General features: G+C 41.6%; 1 protein-coding gene across 4 annotated transcripts in view; it reads right to left on the bottom strand.

The window, feature by feature from the left end:
• Positions 1 to 4,120: 4,120 nt before the first annotated feature.
• slc2a9l2 (solute carrier family 2 member 9, like 2) overlaps positions 4,121 to 22,725 on the bottom strand; it is a 114,061-nt gene continuing 95,456 nt past the window's right edge. For all 4 annotated transcript variants that reach the window (XM_047582720.1, XM_047582721.1, XM_047582718.1 and 1 more), the window contains exon 13: positions 4,121 to 4,558. In XM_047582720.1, the coding sequence (XP_047438676.1) occupies positions 4,316 to 4,558 (243 nt within the window). In that variant the 3' untranslated portion in view covers positions 4,121 to 4,315. The remainder of the gene's footprint in view (positions 4,559 to 22,725) is intronic.

Raw genomic sequence — 22,725 nt, 5'->3', positions numbered from 1 at the left:
CAAATGTCAACAAAGGTCTCGAAGCAGCAGCAATCACAGAAAGAAATGTGAAATCCTCACAGTATCAAGAACGCCCCCCAAAACCTTCCTGCCGGGTGACAGGGTTCAAATGATCAGCTCTCCGATTGGTCTGCAGAAGAGCCCCAGAAGACGAATGAGCCGCACAAACATGCAAACGTGCCTCGAGACACAGGTGTGGGAGGCGGACACTCAACAGGTCAGTGTTAGATCGCAAACTAAGTTGGTTGTGAAAAAAACAACACTGACACACTTCATGTTGGACTCCAGCATCAAGGTTATTATTAACCTGCAGGAGAATTTTGTCGAAATACCTTATATATCAAGACAGACTCCGATCCCTGGTTCGATGAACCTTAGCGTTAGCTGGGATATACAGTTACAATAATCTTGATGCTCGGCCACTGGGGACCTGCGCAGATGGTAATGACAAGTAAAGACAAAACACAATTATGATTCACATGACGTGATTATTCCCTGTCACTTTTGTTTTGCGTCAGTGTTGATCAGATAGAGGAACCATCAGTAAGCAGGCGTAAGCCAAAGTGGGATAATCCTCCTCCACCGCCGAGAAAACTCACTCTACGCAGGGAGTGGCAGGAATGTTCAGGACTCAAAGACGTGCCTGCTCGCACAGGGACGATTTTACATTTTTACTTGGACGTTGCTGGATTTGCGAACGCAGGGAAACAAACGGCTGGGGAACTTGGTGTTCCGAGTGATCGTTGTATCCTGAATATGAATCAAAAATGCACTCATCCTGTGAAGTAGTATATATGCGGTGAATGACTTATGATTTGCTCAGACTGGCAGACTTTCGCTTTATAAGGAGTGAAGCGAGCTGTATTGTTGCCACAGCTCAAGTGCTGCGGGAGACAAAATGGGCTATTCATTAGTGAAGTCTCTCACCTGCAGAGAGAACATTATAACCTGCTGGAGTGCAGAAGATAAACTCTGACCTTGAGCCAAAGGTCCGAGGTACAGGTCACAACCGGGGAGTTGCAGGCTTTTTTTTCGAGGGGGTAAAACACATCAGTAGCAAACGCTGAAAACTATTGAGCATCAGCACACGTGCAAAAATTAGTGCGCATGCACTGAAGTGAGAACAGCCATTTAAAATTGTTCCTCCACAGTACATTTGTAATCATAGTTCTTCTGAAGTTAGTGACGGTTCAGAGCTCCAGGTTAGTAATCATGGTTGTGTCTACCAAAGGGGGTGTTTTTTAAGCCCGAAACTGCCTCCTTGCAATCTGACAACGAAAAACACCTGTCATGTTTTCAAGTGGAATCACGTCACTGCATGAATAATTGTGGTGACCTGTAACTGTCAGATTATTCTCACCGGTTAAAGGTCCGGCTGAAATTAGGCCAGCGGGGACGCAGGACGGGGGCAGAAATAGGAAACTGATCATCAACCTCTTCTGACGTGATGATCGAGGGAGGTTCACTTCTCAAATTAGATCAACACTTTCAACGAGGGTTTCAAATGAAATGTGAATAATTGAACATCTGCTATGAGTGATTATTTTGCAAAAATGCTCACACACACACAAAAAAAGAAAAATTAAAAACCGGGAGGTGCAAAATTAAATTAGTCTTTTTTTTTTTCCCGTAACTGTTCAGTAATTTGTATCAAGAAGAGGCTTTGTTGTGGGATTTTTCTGAGCTCCACCTGCAGCACCCGCTTCTGATTTTGCATACAGTTAATTTGACATCCTGAGCGGTTGGATTACCAGTAATTTGTCAAGCTCAGCATTACTCTACAGCGCATCTTATTAAACATATAGCGCTCGTCTGCGCCGCTGTGCGGTATCATAATTGCTGTCCCACCAGCAATCACCGGCAAACCTTTCTATCAATTACCCACTAACTAATGCTTCTGAGAATAGAACTCCCCAAGAGTAACATGTTGGAAAAGAGCTACTGTATGAGAGACAGCGCTCCCAATTATTATTCTCCTCACATTTCTCGCCTGCTCGAGATTGGGCAAATGTAATATGTGGTGCCGGATATGATCAGGAATTAAACGTAAAGTGGTGACACACTGCCACTCCTCTCCTGCGATTCGATTTGAAAACTTGGACACCGCTTTATCATTGCATGACACACACACACACACACACACACACACACACACACATACACACCTTTGTGTCTGTGTCTGTGTGTGTCTATATGTGCAGATAGAGTGTCAGGGCCCCAGGCAATGGACTTTCAAATGTTGAGTACACCCTACTGTGGAGCAAACTGTGACTGCTATCCAATGCCACGCTTGTCTGCCTCTGTTCAGATCACCTCCTCCACTGGCTCCCGCCATCTGGTGGGAAGTAGCTTTGGCTCCTTTTTAGATTTGGAGAAGCTCCAAGGTACTGTCTCTGTAGGCTTTACTGTGCTCTTTGTGTTTCCTCTCCCTTATTGTCTACATTAGGGAGTTAACTGAGAGATCAGCGGCGATACCCCGCAGCATGTCTGCATGTCCCCTTCTCGGTAATGAGGGTTGTTAGGAAAAATGACAAAGACGAGACCTGCCCAATTAAATGTAACTGGGATGAAGTTACATTGCACCCTGCTATAGCTGTATAGATTCAGAATGAATGATCGGCACACACAACCACCTCTAGGGTTTACAGAGAACGGTCCAAAAAGTGAAAATATCCAGTGAGCGGCAGTTGTGTGGATGAAAATGCCTTGTTGATGTGAGAGGTCAGAGGAGAACGGGCAGACTGGTTGGAGATGATAGAAACACAACAGTAACTCAAATAACCACTGGTTACAACCAAGAAATGAAGAACACCATCTCTGAACGCACAACACGTCCAACCTTGAATAAGATGGGCAACAGCAGCAGAAGACCACACTAAGTGCCACTCCTGTCAGCTAAGAACCGGAACCTGAGACTACAGTTCACACAGACTCACCAAAATTTGACAACAGAAGATTGGAAAAATGTTGCCTGGTCTGACAAGTCTTGATTTCAGCTGCTACATTCAGATGTCAGTGTCAGAATTTGGCGTAAACAACATGAAAGCATGGATCCATCCTGCCTTGTATCAACAGTTCAGGCTGGTGGTGGTGGAGTAATGGTTTGGGGGATATTTTCTTGGCAAACTTTGGGCCCCTTAGTACAAACTGAGCATGGTTTAAATGCCCATGTCCATCCCTTTATGACCACAGTGGACCCATCTTCTGACGGCTACTTCCAGCGGGATAATGCACCATGTCACAAAGCTCATATCATCTCAAATTGGTTTCTGGAACGTGACAATGAGTTCACTGTGCTCCAATGGCCTCCACAGTCACCAGATCTCAATCCAATAGAGCACCTTTGGGCATCATAGATGTGCAGCTGACAAATCTGCAGCAACTGCGTGATGCCATCATGTCAATACGGAGCAAAATCTCTGAGGCATGTTTCCAACACCTTGTTGAAAGTATGACATGAAGAATTAAGGCAGTTCTGAAGGAAAAAGGGGGTCCAACCTTTTACTAGCAAGGTGTACCTAATAAAGTGGCAGGTGAGTGTACAGTTTGAGGATATTATCAGATCTAACTTCCATCATGGACCAGATATATGCATGCCGCATTTTGCATTTTGTTGCACACACAGATTTCAAAGGCATTAAAAGTTTAAAGATTATAACTGGGGTAGGTAGGAACACATTTGACACCAGGCTGCAGCAATGCATCAAATGTGAAAGGTATCATTTGCACTAATGAGCCGTTCAGTTCGCAGTTCAGTGAAGGGTTTTAGCGCCTTTCAGCGGATTTTCTTTGATTTTGTGATCCAGAACTCATATTGCATTGGTGTACATTCCAGATGAAGAGAGAGAGAGAGGGAGAGGGACAGAGAAAGAGAGAGAGAAAGAGAGAGAGAGAGAGAGAGAGAGAGAGAGAGAGAGAATTCATTTAAATTCAGTTAACAACCAGCTGGTGAATGTATGGCAGGATTTAGCTGTACATACACCAGGAAGTGGATGTGAACACAAATAAATAAATATTAACACTAGTTGAATGAGGAGTCCATATTTTATACCGAGTCCTCGTTATTATCTATTGTGTGTGTGTTTAATGGTTTGTAGGTAAAGCAGAACATTACATCAAGTAGTTTTCTTCCATTTTAATAAGAGATATAAACAAATATGCTGTAAACGGAAAATTGTTTAAATTCATGCAAAACGTACAAAAAGCGTGACTTTTTTTTTTTTTTTGATTACAGCCATTAAATAAATATGTAAAAACAACAAAACCTTTTTTTATGCATCTGCCCTGCTTCTCCATAGTTTGTGTGCATGTCCAGTCAGATGGAACTTTCCATCTTAGCGACGTCTTGGTCTTTTCCTTTCTCGTCCCGATTAATGGAGAGAACCAGCTCCATTTCATGGCCAGGGGGGGCGATGGGAATTTTGTTGATCTTGGCGAAGCTCTTGCTGATCTCCATGAATGTTTTATTTTTGGTTTCAGGGAGGACGGCGTAGAGGTAGATAGAGCCCAAAATGCAGACCACCACAAACACCATGAAGGCAAAGGACTGCAACGCCTCCTGCGCAGACAGAACACAACAGGAATTAGACGGATCCTTTTTTTTTTCCCATTTTGTTCTCCCTATTTGCAATTAATTATTCCTAAATCAAACATGATGCTGGATTTTCTTTTAATTCTATTTTTAGCATGTAAACCATTTAATGATCCTCTTATCCTCCATTCCGCGGAGCCAAATCCTGCCATTTTTTTAGCCTTAGTGAGGCTTTGCCAGCTCCAGAGAGGCGTCATCTGTTCTGTCATCTGCGTGTGCCGCTGCTGAGGACATGCGTTTTGCACTCCAAAGGGCCCAGAAGCTTATGCGCGAGGGGTACGCGCGAGTCACATTTACAGCTCGGACTCCTGAACAAACAAATGCACGTGCAAAGTGCGCGTTTGCACCAATACGTGCGCCGAAGTACGAAAGTATGAAAGCTAACCTTGTCCAGTGTGTTATGCCAATAATAGAGATTAGTGACAGATTTAAAAATACACACTGACTGATTACCCCGGGGGAGATTTAGATACGGAGAGAGGGCTTGTGTGTGTGTGCGTGTGTGTGTGTGTGAGAGAGAGAGATTTTACGTGGGTTAGAGAAACTTGAATGACCCCTCACTAGTGTGTCACCGGGCTATAATCCCTTGCTCATGAGCAGACAGACCTCAAATGCATGTACCTTGTGTTAGAAAAACAGAGTCCGACGAAGCGTGACCTCAATGAAGAACTACTTACAGCTTTGATTCTAGCAGTTATATCACCACTGCTGTTCGTCTCTGGCATGCTTTCCCTCTGCTGGGGGTATTTCATAAGAGCACCATAAATTACAAAAATAAAATAAAATAAAATAAACAACACAGCATCGCGCACAGGGACTGACCCAGTTTCAACGTCGCCCCGTCTCCGTGACGTAACGCTCATCTGCAAAGTGAGCTAGTTCCTCAGAAAGCGGCGCCTTGCTCTCTCAGTTGTTGTAGTAAATGAGTCATAGTTCAAACGGGGCATTTTTTCATCCACTCCGTCTGTCATTAATCGAGTTTTTTGCAAGCCCCGCGGATTGAGACAGTCCCATCTTTGACACTGGGATAAGCCTTTGATCTGCTGCGGTGGCTCGCTGGGTTTTTGGTTTAGTGCACATAAAGACCCATTAGTTGCTACAGTAACACACCAACGTTCACACATGAATCATATTTTTTATTTTTTTTATCTTTCATGATCAAATACATGTTGGACCCAGAGTGACATAAAGAGGGTAGTTGGCCGCTTTCAGTCATGGGGGAACCCTCGCTGATTGCATTGGGGATGGGGTGGGAGGAGGAAAGATAAAATAGAGGAGTGTGAGGCCAGATGGTGTGGGACAGGAGTAGGACAGGCTGGTGAAGGACAGGCGAAAGGACTAAAAGGAGATCAGGGAACAAAACGCAGAATTATTAAAAGACAAAATGGAGAGGACCAAGTTGGATAAGGACTGGCAGGACATGAGAGAACTTGACAGAACTGTCTAGGACAAGAAGGGATAGCACAGGACAGTTTAGGACAGACATGAGAGGGGTGGACAGAGGAGTCTAGGAGAGGAATTGAGAGCACCAGATAGAATAGCTCAGGGAAGGAATAGTCTATACGGGAAGTGATGACAGAATAGAACAGAAAGGCACTGTCGGGACAGGACACCGACTACGTGGGTCGGGCCGGTGTAGAATGGTACAAGACAGGACAGGACAGTGAAACCCAGGCAGAATGGGACAGAAAAATTGGCGAAGGGAAAGGATTTGGACAGCCAAGACAAATCTGTGCACGATGAGACCGATAAGGCCGACCACAATAGGATGGTACAGGATGAGACAGGGCAGGTCACGGAGAGACGGGATAGGAGAGAACAGAGCCGGGTAGAGCAACCCTAGATGGGATGGGACAGGAAAGGACTAAATGCCACAGAACAGACCAGCCCAAAACAGAAAAGGGTGAGAAATAAAGGACAGTCAGAGTTTCAGGAGGATAATTTGAGAAGTGAGGGAGGTTTTTGAAAACACTGCCCATTCACTGCCCAGTGCCCAGAGTGAACAGTGAACAGGGGATCCCTCTAGTATTCCTTAATTGAATTAGAATAGAATAGAATAGAATAGAATAGAATAGAATAGAATAGAATAGAATGCCCTTTACTTTTAAAAAAAGTGAATTCTAACTTTAAACTTAAAAGTCAGAATTCTGAGTTTTTTCTCAGAATTCTGACTTTTTTCTCAGAATTCTAACTTTAAACCTAAAAGTCAGAATTCTGACTTGTTTCTCAGAATTCTGACTTGTTTCTCAGAATTCTGACTTTTTCCTCAGAATTCTAAGTTTAATCTCAGAATTCTAACTTTAAACTTCAAAGTCTGAATTCCGACTTTTTTCTCAGTGTTCTGAGTCAGAAATCACTTTTTTTCCTCACAGTGGCCCTAATCCTCTGCCCTATATATAAAATAATGCAAAGAAGGTATTATTTACAAAGATTTACAAGCTAAAGTTAAAATACTAATACTAACCTAATACTAAAAGAATAATGAAAATATGCAAAAAATTATAATATATATATATATATATATATATATATATATATATATAGCAGCAGTGGGTAAAGTTAAACATGCATTGCACATGGCTGTCACATTGTGAGCGCAACAAGGGGTTAAACACATTTAGCATGACAGCTATGGATCATGGGCACGATAATCCTATTTTATTACATAGATATACTCAGTCAGTGATGAATACGATTGAGTGTGATGGGTCATTAGTCTTCACAGATGTCAAACACAAATGGATTTTGTTGTTGTGCCAGTTAATCACCGGAATATCAACGACATTTATTTCCGTGATTGAAAGTGATGAAATTAACATAAAGTAATAATGCATTTTTCAAGATACTTTGATAAACCTCAGAGGACTAATTAAACGTTTGGAGCTGTTGCTTCAAGGTGTAATTTAGCAGCAATAAATTGGGAATTAGAGTCACAATCTTACAATGAAACCAACCGAAAGCTCATTTTAGGTTCCATTTAGTAGGAGCTGTTCTTTGTCACCGGGTGCGCAGTTGTTAATTAAATCAACTTTTTTAATTTATTTATTTATTTTTTAATCTTATCCGTGTTGGTTATTTATAGATAACCGAATGTGTGATGAAATCAAAGGCTCCAGAAAGGAACTTGTGGTGAGACTTTTTTTGTTAATCATTCTAAGTGCAGCCGAACCAACTTTCTACAAATAGATTCATATTCACACAAGCAACTAGGTCGTCAACAGCATAACGCAACAGAATGCTGCTGTGCATCCTTGATCATTTTCACATTTGATACCTCATGGATTATGCCGTGAACGTGAACTCTAACCAGGCACATGTGATGCTCCTTTAAAGCAGAGTATAGAGTGACTCTCTTCAAATTCAGGAATCATTCATAGCTTGTGAAAGGTGCCACCATGTCAGTCTTGGGGAGGGAGCAAAAAGTGTCTCGCTAGTGTTCTTATTGTCATTCATAGCCTGCATACGCCAATACTTTTTCCATTATTTTCAGTGTGTTTCTCTCAAATGTGCGTTTGTGCCTGGAGAATGAAACAAAGAGACACGGTGACAATACGAAAAGGGACCGGCTAAGCGAGAGTTCTCCGTGGAAACTTCAAACAAGGCTATCAGCGTGGCAAACTCCCAACGAGCGGCGGGCGCGGCGTCTCGACTGAAAAACTGGCCCAAGGTGCTTGATATTCAGCGCATGGGTCGCGCCAACGAAACCTGCCTCAACAATAGTTAAATGAGGTCAGCCAAAGCACTGCTGTGGAATAACATTTAGGGATTTCCTCATGGGAAATTGTGTTGCCCTGCAGATAGTGTTGCAATGTCACACACTGTGAATTAAAAATGAAAGTTAAAACAGATAATGCTAGAGATCAATGTGGATTTGCTTCGCTTGCGTTTACTTTAATTAATTTACCTCAATGGATGATTGTTACAAACTGTGACCAGGTGTGTGCTACACAGATCAAAATGTTGTTCTTTAAAACTGTGACAATAATAGTGAGCGCTGATTGGTAGAATTAGAGATAAAGACATCATTTAATTAGAGGCAAGAGGCAAAAAATGGTGCCGTCCACCGACCGGTGAGGACCAACCTCACCTCAACAACAACAACAAACTTAAAACACAACCTCCAAACATTTTTTGGCATATAAATGGAGACAAACAATACCAGAATAGTTAGTATGACTGCAACAATAAAACAACTAACGCAAAACAAGTGCACAATAACAACAGCTACATTGGGACAATGCAAACACGTCAACGGTACTACAAAACAAAACAAAACAAACATAATTTAGGAGACACAAAACAGCCACAAAATCAGACACACAGGACAAACTGCTAGGAAAACAAAACAAACAACAACAATACAAAAAAAATATAAATGCAACTGGAAGAAAAACAGCCATAATATGGCAAAAACAACAATCCACTACAACACCACATTCTGTGTTTTTTTTTTTTTTTTACCACAGAATGGTAAAAAAAACAAAAGAATGGCACAAACAACTAGAAAGACACCCAAATCCACAAAAAAAACTTCAATAAAAAAATATAAAAAAAATACTACTGGAAGACACAAAACACCCACAGTATGTAATAAAATATGAACAAAGACAAACAAAATAACTACAAAACAATAAGAAACTAGCACTGGAGGACACAGGACAACCACAAAATACCAAAGGATACGACAAATGGACAGAAAACAAACACACTGGCGCCCAAATCGAAAGCAGCAGCAACAACAACAACAACAGGGGGACTCAAAACCCCACATGGAAGGACAATAACCACAAAGTGATGGAAAACAACTTCGGTGACTTGAAACTGGCGACAAACACACCATCTCGGTGTCTACCTAGATGTCCACATGCGCAACGCAGAATTACAAATAGCCGCCGAGACGGGACACGACTTCGCGTTGGAATGTTTTGATCTGCCTGGTTTCATCTTTTTTAGAGCTGGTCCTTCAGAAGTCCGAGTGACGCCTCAGCGGTGGTCTGGGCTGAGGTAAAGGGATGTGACAGAGCAGCAGCCTGTTGTCTGAACAGGGGTCAGATCTGGCTTCAGGTGCCAGTCAGGAACCCGTGAGTCACTGTTGTGATCTGGATGTCCAGTGTGTGCCTAGGAGTGTGTGGGCCCAGCGCAACCCAAACTACAACACAACGCTGAAGCATTTCTTGCACTGGCTGGCTAAAAATAACCCCCATGTCGCGGCCTGTCTCTCACACTTGTCCACACCTTCCTCACCTCAGCCAGCCTTATCTCCAGCGCCCTTCTCTTTGCCTCCCCAACATCCATTTCTGCAGGTCTGCTGTGGCCTGGCTTCTTTTCACTGCATCCCTTGAATACTATAGAGCAGGGGTCTTCAACGTTTGTGAAGACTGAAACTGATGGAGAGATTAAGCAGGGACCCCCTACCTACTATATGTGTTCTGTATTAAACTTGGCCTAGTGCTATTTATAAATATACATTATTATTTATTAACTAACTTTACTAAAATGTGATGGATTCGCGTTAATGTGTATTTAAAGAAATTTAAATTTGCAGGAAAAAATTAAAAAAATATATTAAAAAAAAAAAAGTCTAATCAACCAAAGATTTTGTAACCCCTGTGACCTGTGTCTCATCTTCCCTAACCCGTGCATGTATACACAGCCCTAGTTAATACAAACAGCTCCAATGGCTTTGTACTAGAGTAGCCCCTTATTTCCAGCATTCATTATTAAACAAGATGTTAGTACTGTAAGATGTTACAATCCCTTGTACCAAGATTTGAGGCAAAACACATTTAGAAGCCCAGTCTAACTGAAAACCAACCAGCAGGCTAACAGTCAGTTACCAACTAGCAACCAACAAGAAGACACCATCTAACTAGCCTAGTCAACAGCTGTAGGCAGTATGTGGAAGATTATTGTGGGGTTTTCAAGTGGGCACCTCCCTTAGGCCTCCGACACCTCGAGAAGGCTTAACAATGAGTTCCAGCGTCCTGGAGTCACCCTCCTCCATGCTGCCACCACACAACCACGTGACTTTCAACCACCGAGAGATTAGCTTAGCCCTCTTACTGCTATCCACAAATCCAAAATACGCAATTGTGTCAATCGGGTGTCCGAGCTGCCCTACCCCGGAGGGCAGGGGATGGGATGAGGAGTTAGTTTTAGGTAATTTCAGTTATGATAAATGTAGCTAAATAAAAGATGCTAATGCTAAGAGCTTTACTGAGAAGTAGTGCTAGTCATGTAATACTGTAGCATCCAACTATATGTTAAAAGGATGATGAGGAGTGATCACAAATTTTCCGTTTATTGTTTCATTGTACTTATTGTTGGAACTGAAATAGTTACTGTCGGCTGCAACTACGGCAAAACAACAACATCCACAAACTTATCTGACAGCCCTCCAGAACGTAACTTAAGAAGTAACTAAAGGTTAAAAAATACAGCATAAATTAATAAGTTTTCTCCAGGTACTCCGGTTTCCTCCCCCATCCAAAGACATGCTCATTAGGTTGATTGGTGATTCTAAATTGACCCTAGGTGTGAGTGTGAGTGTGAATGGTTGTTTGGCTCTGTATTAGATCTGTGATGGACTAGCGACATGTCCTGGTTGTACCCTGCCTCTTGCCCAATGACAGCTGGGATAGGCTCCAGCAACCCCTGTGACCCTAGCGAGGAAAAGTGCTAGTAGAAGATGAGATCAGAGACAAAATGTGAACCACAACACCAGGTTTCTGTGTCTGGATGCCAGTTGTTTCTTCAAATACAGTGATCTATTTACTACTTTTTTCTCTGACTACAGTGAATCGCACAACAGCTCTTCCCCATTTTTTAAATTGATTTTACAATTTAGATGCTATTGAAGCCTATGATTCAAACTAATGCGGCTGATCTCCATGCTCAGCTGTCACTTTTCACCACTCTGTGGCTGCAATGGAGACTCCCACTAGCTGTGACATCACGTGCACACCTTCTATTGTCTTCCTGATTACATATGTAGCTATACGTCCACTTCCACTTCCACTCACCGACATCTGTTCTCAGTGATCTTATTGTACATGCAATAAAATGAATTAATCTATTTTATTGTCCCTTCATATCTCCTATTTCTGTCGTACTACAGGACAATGGCTTAATCAGGCAGATGTTCATGTATATATGAAAAAATACATAAGCGCGCTTTTTCCAATCATGCGTTAAGGAACGATGTTACAGTGAACAGCTGATTGCGACGTGAATAATTAGTGCGCTGTATATCTGCTGACAGCTCTCCAGATGAGGATTCACATACCAGTGTTCATCTGGCACCTTGCTGCCAACACAGCAGGCCTACCTCTGATCATTATCACAGCTTATGGAATTTCACATCAGGTCTTTCCCTCATGCTAAGACTAGTGCGAATCAAGACTTATGTAAATGACTTCCACAATAACAGGTTTTCTGTTGGCAGCACATATCTTGGATGTTTATGGGACTCACTGTTACGAAGAGATAATAAGAGTCTCATTCTGTTTTTATCACCAAAAATGCGTACCACTTTAGCCCAGGCTGAGGCCATTTTCATGACTATTACATGAAGTATCGGCCAAGCTCTGGGTTTCAGAGCGGAATATCTTGACAAATATAAGGGTAGAATGTTTATCCACAGACACTCTATCCTCCTAGGAGGCAAAATGTAAAAACCTTTGTAACCTCTGAACTTTTCTTCCAGAAAGAACCCTAATAAAAGCTGAAAAACTAATTACATACTTGTCGTCTTATGCTGCACTCATGCGATTAGCATGTTGACAGACTAAATTAAGATGGTGAACACAGTAACAATTGTACATCTTAAACACTTCTGCTGCTGTGGACTCTCACTCCACTACCCTTACTGTCTTGTCCTAAAGTAAAAAATAATGTTCAATTCTGATATGTTATATGGATATTTTTAGATATATAATTTGTATAATAGCGGTATAACATATAACAGCTGTATAATCTCATCATTTTGTAATAACTAAGCTGCTATGACCAATTCATTTCCTTTGTGGATCATCAAGGTCTAAGTATAAGTCTAAGTCTTAGGTATGTTCAAACTACAATCTTAATATCATCTTATACAGCTTCATGTCTGCTGTTATCGCCCGTGCAGCCATCAGAAATGGATTTCAAATCTGCTTCATGTTCAATGGCGAGCCTACACTCTGGGGATCTTCGGCTAAGAAGATGAAACCCCATCACCCAGCTGCCTGCCCCCGTCTCCTTTGCTGGCTACTGTACCTTTGGATAACTAGAAGGGGCCCCACTTAGGGGAGAGTGCTTGGTGGTGCACAGTGCAGTTTCTGGATTGGTGGTTTATAGGGGTTCATAGTTGGCAAAGCAAAACGTTCCAAAATTTGCTGGGTCGTGTCGCATCAAGGGTGCACCTCTGTGTGTGTTTGACATGGATGCGTCCGCTTGGTCGCACTCACTAGATGTGTCAGCTATTTTGTTTTGTTTGCTGACTACCAAAATAGCTCTTTCCTGTTTCCATTTTTTTTTCATCCCCATGCGTCCACCACATTTTACATAAGAAGCAGTGTGCTTTGGATCATGAACCGTTCCAAGCCTTCTGCCTTTCTTCTTCCCATCAGTCTGGCACAGGTTGATCTTAGTTTCACCTGTCCAAAGAATGCTGTTCCAGAACTAGGCTGGCTTCTTCTGATGTTCTGTTTTTTTGGCAAAGTCTAATCTGGCCTTTCTATTTTTGAGGCTGATGAATGGTTTGCACCGTGTAGTGAACCCTCTGTATATACTCTCACAAAGTCTTCTGTTTATAGTAGAGTTAGATACTGACCCACCTACTTCCTGGAGAGTGTTCTTCACTTGGGTTAATGTTGTGAAGGGGTTTTTCTTCACCATGGAAAGGATCCTGTGATCATCCAACATGCACATCCAGGCCTCTCTGAGTTCCTGAGCTCATGACTAACGTTTTGGCCAATCCTGACATGTTTCTGATGGATTTGGTCGTTTTTCAGCCTCAGGATAGTCTGTTTCACTTCTATTGAGATCTCCTTTAACCGCATGGTGTGGGCTCACACACCTGGAATCAAATCCAGACCTTTTACCTACTTAAATGATGAACGATTACTGAGGGAATAGTCCATGCAGCCCATGAAGTCGCTTTTGAGTCAACTGTCCAATTACTTTTTTGAAAAAGAGGTGGTTACATATTAAAGAGTCTTAATTCCTAAAGCCTTCCTCCAATTTGGATGCAAATACTCACAGCTGAGAGTCTGCACTTTAAGCTCATATTCATTATATAACTGTATCTTGAACATGTTTTGGTGAACAGCTAAAATAGCAAAACTTATCTCAGTGTCCAAATATATATGCACTTAACTGTACAGGAAACTAATAAAAAGTCTGAGGTACAGGAAGTACGAGAATGCCTTTCCCATTAATCTAGTCTCTTGTTTTATTTTTGGCTTTCCACTTAAAATCAATAAGACTACAACAAATGAAAAAGACAGAATAAGGACTTCCTTCAAACCACCATCTGAATGTTTGATGCCCTTTTCAGCTATTTTGGCTCTCGGTTCATTGTTTGCCTCCAACACTTAACACTCCAGTGCAGCTGACTGAAAGGACAAAATTAGGTTTGTCTGCAGGGGGTGCAGAGAAGGCAGGCAGGAAACATTTGACAGAAGGTCAAAAAGACGCCATGGCAATGTCCACTGTGCCTTGAGTGCAGTTTCACTCTGGCCTCAAACTTTCGTGCTGACTTTCGCTCAACTCTGAACGGTTCTCATTACGAATATGACCTCACCTGTGTGTGTGTGTGTGTGTGTGTGTGTGTGCGTGCATCGTAAAGGTAAAAGTAATATAAAGCTAAAGTGCTTTATTTGTCATTAGACAACATAGTACAACGAAATTACATGGTTGGATGGAGGGTTTGTCCTGAGCTGCTCCGACCGAGTGCGCCGCCACTGTGGGCCGACCTGACCCGTTGCCTAGCATGTGAGCTTTAAGTAACCATACAATAACATTCCAAGTAAATTTTATTTATGTAAGGCACATGTCTAGTTCTTTACTCCTTCAAGCATGTGGATTATTCCCCCCCGTTGTACTTAATGAAATTTAATGTGACTGATGCAACAAACTCTGTATTTTCCGCAGCTTATTTACTGCACAGCAGTCACCCAGTGGTGCAAGCTGTAATGTGAAAATCGTGCACTTGTGGATGGATAGAAATGAGGCACACTGATCACCCCATGAGGTCATGCTGTAATGGAGGTGTACTGTAAATCCAGGGTAATACGTGCTTCCTGCGTGGTTCCGTCACATTAGGTTTATTGTCGAACACAGCGCAGTAATGAACTACTGAATCGGTGCTCCCTTTTTTCAGACCGTAACAAGGTTATGCCTGAAATGCCCAGCGCCCACGTCGTCCGTGCTTATCCTCAGCAGAGTGTGACTATAAATGAATGCTGCTTGCAAGAGTCCTGATGAATGCCTGCGGGACTAAATGCTTGCATCCAGCAGCATTAACTGGAAGTCAGGTTCATTCCTGAGTTAGAGCGGCATGACGCTCACCCATGCACAGCATTTCTGGCCACAAAGGAGTGTTTATAAAATCCACTCCAAGTCTACAGATGAAATCCCTGAAGTGAGAATCCTTTAAGAGACGATATCGGCAGAAGGAATATGAGATGGCGTATAAATGGCTTCACGTTATGTCACAGTGTGCATATAATGCTTTGTAAAAAAAATAAATAAAAAAAAATGTGACTAAGTGGGTGAGATCGAGGCAATTCTAGCATCCCTGCCTATAGCTATCTAAAGTATATAGTCCACAGCTTGTATTCTTGACACTCACATACTCAACATAATCACTCGAAGTGTACTTACTAAATGTGTCTAAGTTGTGTGGGTAGAGTTAATTGTCCTGAACTTTTTTCTTTTCTCGCATTCCGATTAAATCAGCTAATGTTTTCCACATTACAGCAGCCTTTCAACAACACATCTGGACTTGTAATACTGTACTGTAGGTAATAAGAATTTCTTTAATATCAAGCAATAATAAAAAAGATATTACCAACCTCCTAGGCTATACCGCTGTGGTGAGCAAAACAGCTATTATGCCACCGACTGAGAAATTACTACATTAAAAAACACTCAAATATCTCAAACAGTTTCACCCTGAAATCTTAAGCTAAACATCCAATCCTGCATTCCTTCATTGCCGTTAATCTTAAAACCATTAAAGGAGGAGTGCTTGAAGTGCTTGAATAAGTGTCGGCTTAAGACCGTATGATGTCAGAGTACGTGTCTGTAATTTTTTTTCCAACTCATGAAGACTGAAATGTCAAATGCCATTAGGATCTAATGAGGGACAAGTCGGACATAATGACTGAGGGCAAAGTCCTGTCTCTATAAAAAGCAGAGCGGAACTATGTCCCCGTCACAGAGGGCAATTATAAGGCAGACAGTAGAACTTAACTTCTCTCACACTTGAAAAAACTCAAACCTTTGCCAAATAAGCATAAGGCACAGCTTTTAGCCTAAATGGCAATTTTACGAATTCTGCCTAACTATCTTTTCATTAACTAATTAACAGGATAATGGTGACAGTGTCTTTTATCACCACAGTGTGATGGGAATAAACAGGCCTACCCCTGTTCAACAGTTCAACATAATATGTTAAACTATGTGAGGACCGACAGTGTACGGGCTGATGATTGTCAGCATATTTATCAAAAGAAAAGATAAATTAGGGTTTTGTTACATTTGTGCTCCAAAAGCCTGAGTTTTATGGTGAGTAAATGACTGTAATGTTTGTAACATATATGTATAACGTATAACAGTCATGTAGCATTTATGTTTTTAGCAACGGGTTCTTCAGACCCCTGAATCAAAGGTTGTATGTGGTGGAACCATACAAGGTTCTCTAATTAAGGTTCAATTAAGAAAGTTAAAGTTAAAGTAAATAGTTCTTTGAAGAACCAAGAGGCAAAGGGTTCCTTGCAGAACTTTAAAAGGTTCCCCTATGGCTTCAATGCAAAGAACCACTTTAGGTTCCAATTTGAACCTTTATTTTTAAGGGTGTAGGTAATACTTTCGTTACATTGTTCAGACTTTGATGAACTGCAACTGGGAGGTGTTTAAATTAGCTTGGACTAAAATTATGAACAAAAGATCATCCGTCCTTTGACAGACTCTCTGCAGAACATGGCTGGCATGTCCCCAAGACTTGGTTGTTGTTTGGAATGCTGTTTTTAACACGAATGTAAGGATTAGAATTGGGAAACAAAATATTAGGCAATTACACGTTTACAACATCACATGGTATGCTCAAACGCAGGGACCATCTGATCCATAATGGGCTGTTTGACCTTAATCCTGCCAGCCAGGCAAATTCCTCACTGTCTATTTATAGATTGTTTTCTGAGCTGTATGAAGCTTTGTTCCCATGGGAAACTCTAAAGCACGAGTCGTCTGTTGAGGTGCTTGACTAGATAATGGGTGTGGGTACATTGTTAGTACACAAGAGTGACATTTACATTTGGACCATGTGGCTCATAAGGTCGTTTTATAAAATGTTACATAAACTAGTGTTTGCTTGTGAGAGCATAAACATAGCACCCTAAATATCAGCAATGTCATAATTAGTTAGTTAGTTAGTTATACATGCATGTTTTTCAGCCAATTGAAGAAAGTAGTGGTAGCTACAGGGGTGTTCTTGGTGTAACAACAGTCTACGGTGAGCAAAGCAAAAAGCAATGTTTGAAAAAGTAAACAACTGGGGCATGGTTTTTGCTTTTTATTTGCAAATTTTCCTTAATGCTAACCAAATAACTAGCTGTTTCTTCTTCTGCTCCCCCTGATAGACGAATGGTCTATCAACCAATCACCTGCCAAGTAGTTGTTGTTGTTTTTTACAGCTTGCTCATACATGTTTCCACGGTAGCCTTCTGAGAGGAGTTTTTAGTAACAAACCATTTGGCCAGTCAGGCTATTTTAAGTGTGTTTCCAGACCTACTTTTTAAAACCTAATGTGTGCACAGTAAAGTAGTGTCAGAGGGCTATTCCAAGGTTGGAAACATACAAACGCAAAAAAAGAAAAGAAAAAAGGAACATCAGCAAATTACTCAGATGACTGGCGAAACATCTTCAAGAAATTCTACAAGTCCAGGCCTTTGTTCTACGGCTTTTGGATTACCATGACCTGGATGACTGAGAACCTTCACAGACGTACATCAGCAAAGCTTTAATTGGAAAAGGAACCCGTGGTTTTAGTCCGCTGAGTACGAAAATAAGACACAGCTACTCACTAAATGATATGTTTGATTTAAAATACAGACAGCTCACACATTAGTCTTTGTAACCTTGGGGGATCGCTGACTTTGAAAGACAACGAAAGGGAATAAAGACAGTGAAGGATGAAGGATGACGAAGACAGTGAGAGCCAGAGACAGTTAAATTTATGGTTGCTGAAAATGTTAACACGGCGAAAAAGGGGGCAACAGATGAAGCTCTCCCAAAGACCTTGGGAGACAGATGTGACTGCACTGCAGAGAAGGGAAGGAGGTCGTCATGACACAGAGGGAGAAGAAACACAAAAGTGGCCCAGCGATGGGGCACACGTGGGCAGTAACGTAGCTTAGATGTGACCATCTCAAACTTGAATGTCACATTGATTTATACTCTCTGCAATTCAGTAACAGTCAATGGTAGCATTCAATTTATGAACACCCACAGCTGATGATGTGATATAGGCCGAGATATGCATAAAAATGTCAGGCTAAGTGCATCATACCGATTTATCCAACTGTTTTGCCATCGCACACTCACGGAAATGTGCATAAAACCTATGTATTCAACGAAGGGAATGCAACAGTTTCACATGCAGAGATGAAATACATCGCTGAAAAATTATTAATGGATCTTCAAAGTACATCTTATCCAGCTGGATCCAACTTGGGCAGTTATGATGAAGAGCATACCCACTTAGGACACCTGCCGAGACATTAAAGACCTCTACACAGGATCAAAGAGAGAGTGGGAGAGGATATGCTAGATAGCAAGGGAGCCAGAGATTCAGAACGCACGAATAGGATGTGGTACACTTTGTTTCCTTTGCCAGCTTTTTACTGAAAATCCTTTTGTAATGAGCAAACGCACATAATCAGGCACATTAACTTTCCTACTCATTTTCTCTGCAGATCAGATAAATCCTCTTTGTTGCCGGTAATTCCCGTACTTTGCATTTGCACAAAGGCACATGTCCTCTGCTTCTCAGACAGAAGCCTGTTAAAAAAAAAAAAAGTTATTTTAGCTTCACTCATGAAGCAGCATTGAGTGAATCAAGTGTCTCAATGTGTCTCAGGAGTTCTGACAGGGTAAATTGGAAGCAGGACACGTTCCCATGAGGAAGGATTTATTTATATTTTTTTGAAATCAGTGGATAACCCGAGGAAACTGCACCCTAAAGGAAATTAGATCTTGAATTTATTCACGAAAATACACCCTATACACCATAAGTATGTAGGTACATATTGGGAATTATGGTGACAAATCTAGCTGTTAATGTGACAACAGGAAGAAAAACTGTTTTCAGTCCTGATTGAAAAACTAAAACTGAGTACAGTTCATTGTGGATTACGGAAACTAAATATAAGACACATCACATCAAAATGGAAATAGCACCCACATTTTGTTTTCAGATGTTGTTTCTGACTTTTTCAAATTGCTGCAGTGTATGTGCTCTAAAATCTTTTTTTTCCCCCTCTGGATTACAGAGTTTTTAATTTGTCACACGTATCAGTTTAATAAATATGCATATATATAAATCCCCGGATCAGAAGGAGGTGAAATAAAATCCATAAATAATAGCTCCTAACAACAGCTTACATCAACCTGGTAGCTTATATTAAGATAAGATAATCCTTTAATTTATCCCACAGTGGGAGAAACTTGCAGTGTTGCAGCAGAATATAGTTTATGGACAGTGCACACAAGAGATGGAAAAGTAAAAATTAAATAAATACAAAAAATAGCAGCAGTTCTACATATGTGGTTTTCTAATGGGAGCAGGCTTGGTTTTACAGTCTCAAGGAAGGACCTGTGATAACGCTTCTTCATACCCAGCGGGTGTCACGGAGTCACCTAAACAAGAAGAACAAGGTCTTCAAATACCCTACTGGATTTAATTTTCACAAATAAAACAGAACCCATATCAAAAACGTGCAACTTAATCACTGTTTTATCAGACCACAATCTCACCCTAGTTACAAGACAGCGGAAATCAGAATACACCACAAGGGACAAATTACATCTCACGTATCCCCAAGACAGGAATGCTGCACTTTGAAAATGAGACACACAAAGAAATTGGGATAATGCTGTCGTTGGGAAAAATAGTGAACAGGCCTGCAGAGACTTACTGGACACTGTCAAAGATATAAAGTCACCAAAAACAGTAGCACAGAAAACAAAGCTTACCCCGGTTCAACTCCCCTGAATAAATCCTGAAAATCACAAATAAGGACTTGTCTAATTTACAAAAAGACATAGAAACAAAACCACACGGCAATTTAGAAAGGCTGAACCAAATGTATTCCTTGATACTATAACACAAGCAAAAGGCAGATCTAAATTGTTATAGAAAAGCTCTGACCAACTCTCTGAAAAAGAAGGTCCAAAGAGAGCAGCTTCATAATTGCTAATAGTGTTAATGATTATTTTATTAATTCTGTATTAGAATTGGGCAGCAACTCCTTGGACACCCAGGTATCTAAGGCTGTAACCAATAAATAAATCCACTTTATTGAGTTTTGATTATATACATACACTCATCACAATGGGAGACTGTAACCTCCCACATTGGAGCACAGCATTTGTGTTTTCTTTTAGAGCAACTAAAGCATGGAACACTTCCAAATAATTAAAAAAAAAAAAAAAATTTGAAGTACACGGTTTGTCACTAATTCTGTAATTCTTCCAATTGTTCTATATTCAGTAATTTTGCAAGTGGTAATAACTTCTCTCTGATATTTAATGATATTATACAGTGTGAGTGTGTCTTGTACAGCTATCTTTCTGAGGACCAGTTTGAGTTTTACACCATCAGACTGAGGACATTTTGGCTGGTTCTCACTTCCTTACGAGGCTATTTGAGGGTTAAGACTCAGTTTTAGGTAAAACGTTATAATTATGTTAGGGTGAGGGTTAGGGTCAGGCATTTAGTTGAGATGTTTAGGGTTAGGGTAAGAGGCTCGGGAATGCATTGTGCCAATCGGTGTCCTCACAAGGATAGCCATACAAACATGTGTGTGTGTGTGCATGTCCTATCCTATTATTTCTATCTGCCCAGGGACTGCAGGTGAAAATTACAAAACATCTCTTTGCACTACATAATTAATGTATTTTGTACATGAAAATGTCACACTTTGTACGAAAGAAAGGAATTAAACCAAAGAAAAAAAAAAAAGAAGCAGTCGACTGTGGAAGGCACCACCCAGTGTTGATATGGAGGGCTTTGCTTCCAGCCTCTGATCACCCTCTACCTCCACAGGTTCAGGAGGGCAGCCCAGAACAGAGCACACCTCTACATAGTGGATGGCTGAACCTCCTGTCTGAGGAGAACCCTATGAAACTCAGGCTGTCAGTCAGGTTTGGCAGAGATGCATCACACATGCGTAGGCCATTCTGATGGCTCACACAAGGATGCTTACTACCGCTCTGCGCTTCAGAAAACAATACGCTGGCACACGGACTGTTGTGTGCCCCCCCCCCCCCCCCCCCCCCCCCCCCCCACCTGATTTCCCCCACCTCGGCCTAACTGGTTTGTAATTGTGTTGGAGGGGATCCAGCTTCTTTTGGGGACACTGTGGCGAGGTTTGCTGCACAGTGCGTTTGTATTCCAAGCACACAGACGATTTTAATAGTCTCTCTCAGAATGCTAACCCCTCTGAGTGAGGAGACTAAATCAAGATACTGTCGGCCTTCACCCCAGCTATGGGTGGAAACCGTTCAAAGTGCGGCGCGAACTCAAATGCATCTGAAATTGTGTTGAAATTTCATATTGTTTCACATTGGTTTGATGTGTGAATTCTTCAAGCGGGGCTATTAAAGGCTATCTGGCAGACGGATCTGTACACCGTCTGCTGCAGTGCTTCGCTTGTTCTCTGAACTCCTTCCACTGATGTGGGGTTTACCCTTGATATACCCTTATTCAGCATTCTTCTGATGAAAACTCATAACAACGCGCTGTCGTTGATGGCAGCTCTGCTCGCTGCATCGGCCTTGGCAGGAAAACTGCAGACCGTCTCAGTCTAACAGGTTTTCCCAGAGCTGTCTGCGGTGGGTCTGCAGCTAAGCCTCCTTTAATGCTGAAGGTAATGAGTTTATTTCATATGTGTGTGTCAATAGAGCTGATGGTGCTCCGCTGAGCTCAATTTTCCCCTTAAGAGGGATGTAAATTGAATTCTTTGTCCAGTGTGTTTGCTTCACTCCCAGTGATCATTGCCAGGCAGAAACAAGGCTAAGCTAATTTCCTATCTGTGACCCAACAGCTGGTGGACACTGCTTTGGTTTGTGGCTCTAACAGAGTAAAACTCCACATCGACCACAGATCATTTTCTGCACGAGCTGCAGCTACAGCGCGGGCCTTGTTAAAGTCGGTGTCAGTTCAGGACATTTGACTCTTCAGACTCAGAGCAGATTACCTGAGGTATCTAATCTCGTCGGGGTTATCTGTCTGGCTCGATATTTGGCCTCGGAGTGAAGCAATACTGCAGGTGCCTATCTTTGCACACACTGAAAGGACTTAAAACTAATTTCAACATGGTAAACTCTGGCACTGGTTTTATACTGTGCCAACTGTGAAATTTACGAAGTGAGAAGAGCACGAGACAGCTTAAACAAGGCGCTTAAACTAGAGTCTGCTTTGGGATAAGGGCAGGGTTTCAGTACCTGTAGGTCTGCATGCGTCTTAAAAACATACTTAAAAACAACATTGAACAAACAGTGAACACAGAAACGCAATGGTAAAAAATACACTGAACCTAGAACTATATACTTTACCAGTGTACATTCTAACATCACTTTACCCTGCAATAGGAGATCGTCTTGGTAAATTATGTAGGAAAGTATCTCCAGTCCATGGCCTTCCAAAA

This window comes from Mugil cephalus, chromosome 4 (assembly GCF_022458985.1).
Source record: "Mugil cephalus isolate CIBA_MC_2020 chromosome 4, CIBA_Mcephalus_1.1, whole genome shotgun sequence".
NCBI lineage: Eukaryota > Metazoa > Chordata > Actinopteri > Mugiliformes > Mugilidae > Mugil > Mugil cephalus.
The sequence above is the reverse complement of the archived record's forward strand: the minus strand, read 5'-3'. Positions and strand labels throughout refer to the sequence as shown.